The sequence below is a fragment of the Parus major genome, unplaced genomic scaffold (assembly GCF_001522545.3).
Source record: "Parus major isolate Abel unplaced genomic scaffold, Parus_major1.1 Scaffold492, whole genome shotgun sequence".
NCBI lineage: Eukaryota > Metazoa > Chordata > Aves > Passeriformes > Paridae > Parus > Parus major.
This window is the reverse complement of record NW_015379383.1, coordinates 30,867-32,069: the sequence shown is the minus strand read 5'-3', so window position 1 is coordinate 32,069 and position 1,203 is coordinate 30,867. Positions and strand designations below refer to the sequence as shown.

Below are 1,203 nucleotides of genomic sequence, written 5' to 3'. Positions count from 1 at the left end.
TCCCTGACCATCATGTCTCGTTCCTTCCCCCCAGCCTTTGTGCGACACATCTTGTCAGGGTGACGCCGCAGGGGTAACGCCTCCCCCCGCCCCCTCCTCAGTTATTTCCAGTCCTTTTTTTTGATTTTTTTGATTTTTTATTTTTTTTTACCATTCCTTCCTTTTTTTTCTTTTTTTTTTTCTCTCGCCCTGACGTCTTTTTTTTTTTTAAATATTTAAAAAAAATAATGCAGAAAACAAAAAAAAAAAGCTGCCTGTTTTTTCCTGATTTTCTTGGTTTTTCCTGATTTTCTTGGTTTTTCCTGATTTTCCTGGTTTTTCTTGGTTTTTCTTGGTTTTTCCTGATTTTTCCTGGTTTTTCCTGGTTTTTCCTGGTTTGCGCTCTCGCCCCTTGGTGCAGCCCCCCCGTGCCCCCCCAAGCCCCGCATGCCCCTCTGCATGGAGCCCCCCCTTTTTGGGGAGGGGGCTGCAGGAGCCCCCCACCCTCTGCCGGCTCCTCCCTGCGCTCTTCAGCCCTTTTGACTTTTTGGTTTTCCTTCCTCTCTCCGGGATTTTGGGGTGGGGGGCTCTGGCAGAGCCCTCCTCACCCCCCCCCTCTCTTCTCTCCACAGAGCTGGTCCGGATGGTGCTGAGCGGCTGAAGACCCCTCCCCATCATTCTGTGCCCCCCACCCCTCGCATCTTCTGTCCCCTCCTTGCTCAGTTTTGTGCCTTTTCCCCTCATTTCCGCCACCACGGCCCCCCCAGAACCCCCCCAATTCAGCCCCACCGGCTAAATTATTGCTCCACAGCATCCAATAAAATCTGGGAATGGTCACTGTGGCCCCCCCAAGCCCCCCCTGTGTGTGTGTGACCCCCTCCCCCAGACAGACCCAGCACCACCAGGCCGCTTCTTCCCGCCCCGGGGACTTGGAATTTTTATTTTTATTGGTTTTTTAAAAAAAGGAACAGGAAAAAAAAACCAAAACAAAAACTAAAAAAGGGATGAGGATGATGAGGATGAGGAGGATGAGGAGGAGGAGGGAGGGGGGGTGGAGAGGGGGTTTTTGGAGGAGGGGGAAATGCCCATGTGCCAGGTGGGATCGGAGCTGTCTCATAAATAACCGGGGGGAGCAGGGGCCCGGCCCCCCCGGGAGACCAACACTTAAATAAAATCCGGGACAATCATAAAAAAATACCAAAGCTGGGGCTGAGGGAGGGCGGG

General features: G+C 52.2%; 1 protein-coding gene and 1 long non-coding RNA gene across 2 annotated transcripts in view; one reads left to right on the top strand and one right to left on the bottom strand.

Annotated features, from left to right (window-relative positions):
* On the top strand, nucleotides 1-831 carry LOC107199199. The gene is made up of 2 exons (XR_001519182.3): nucleotides 1-73; nucleotides 612-831. It is a non-coding gene; the product is annotated as an uncharacterized LOC107199199 (long non-coding RNA).
* A 261-nt stretch (nucleotides 832-1,092) lies between these two features.
* LOC107199201 (SWI/SNF complex subunit SMARCC2-like) overlaps nucleotides 1,093-1,203 on the bottom strand; it is a 14,792-nt gene continuing 14,681 nt past the window's right edge. The window contains exon 17 of the mRNA XM_015616540.1: nucleotides 1,093-1,142. Coding sequence (XP_015472026.1) covers nucleotides 1,093-1,142 — 50 coding nt within the window. The remainder of the gene's footprint in view (nucleotides 1,143-1,203) is intronic.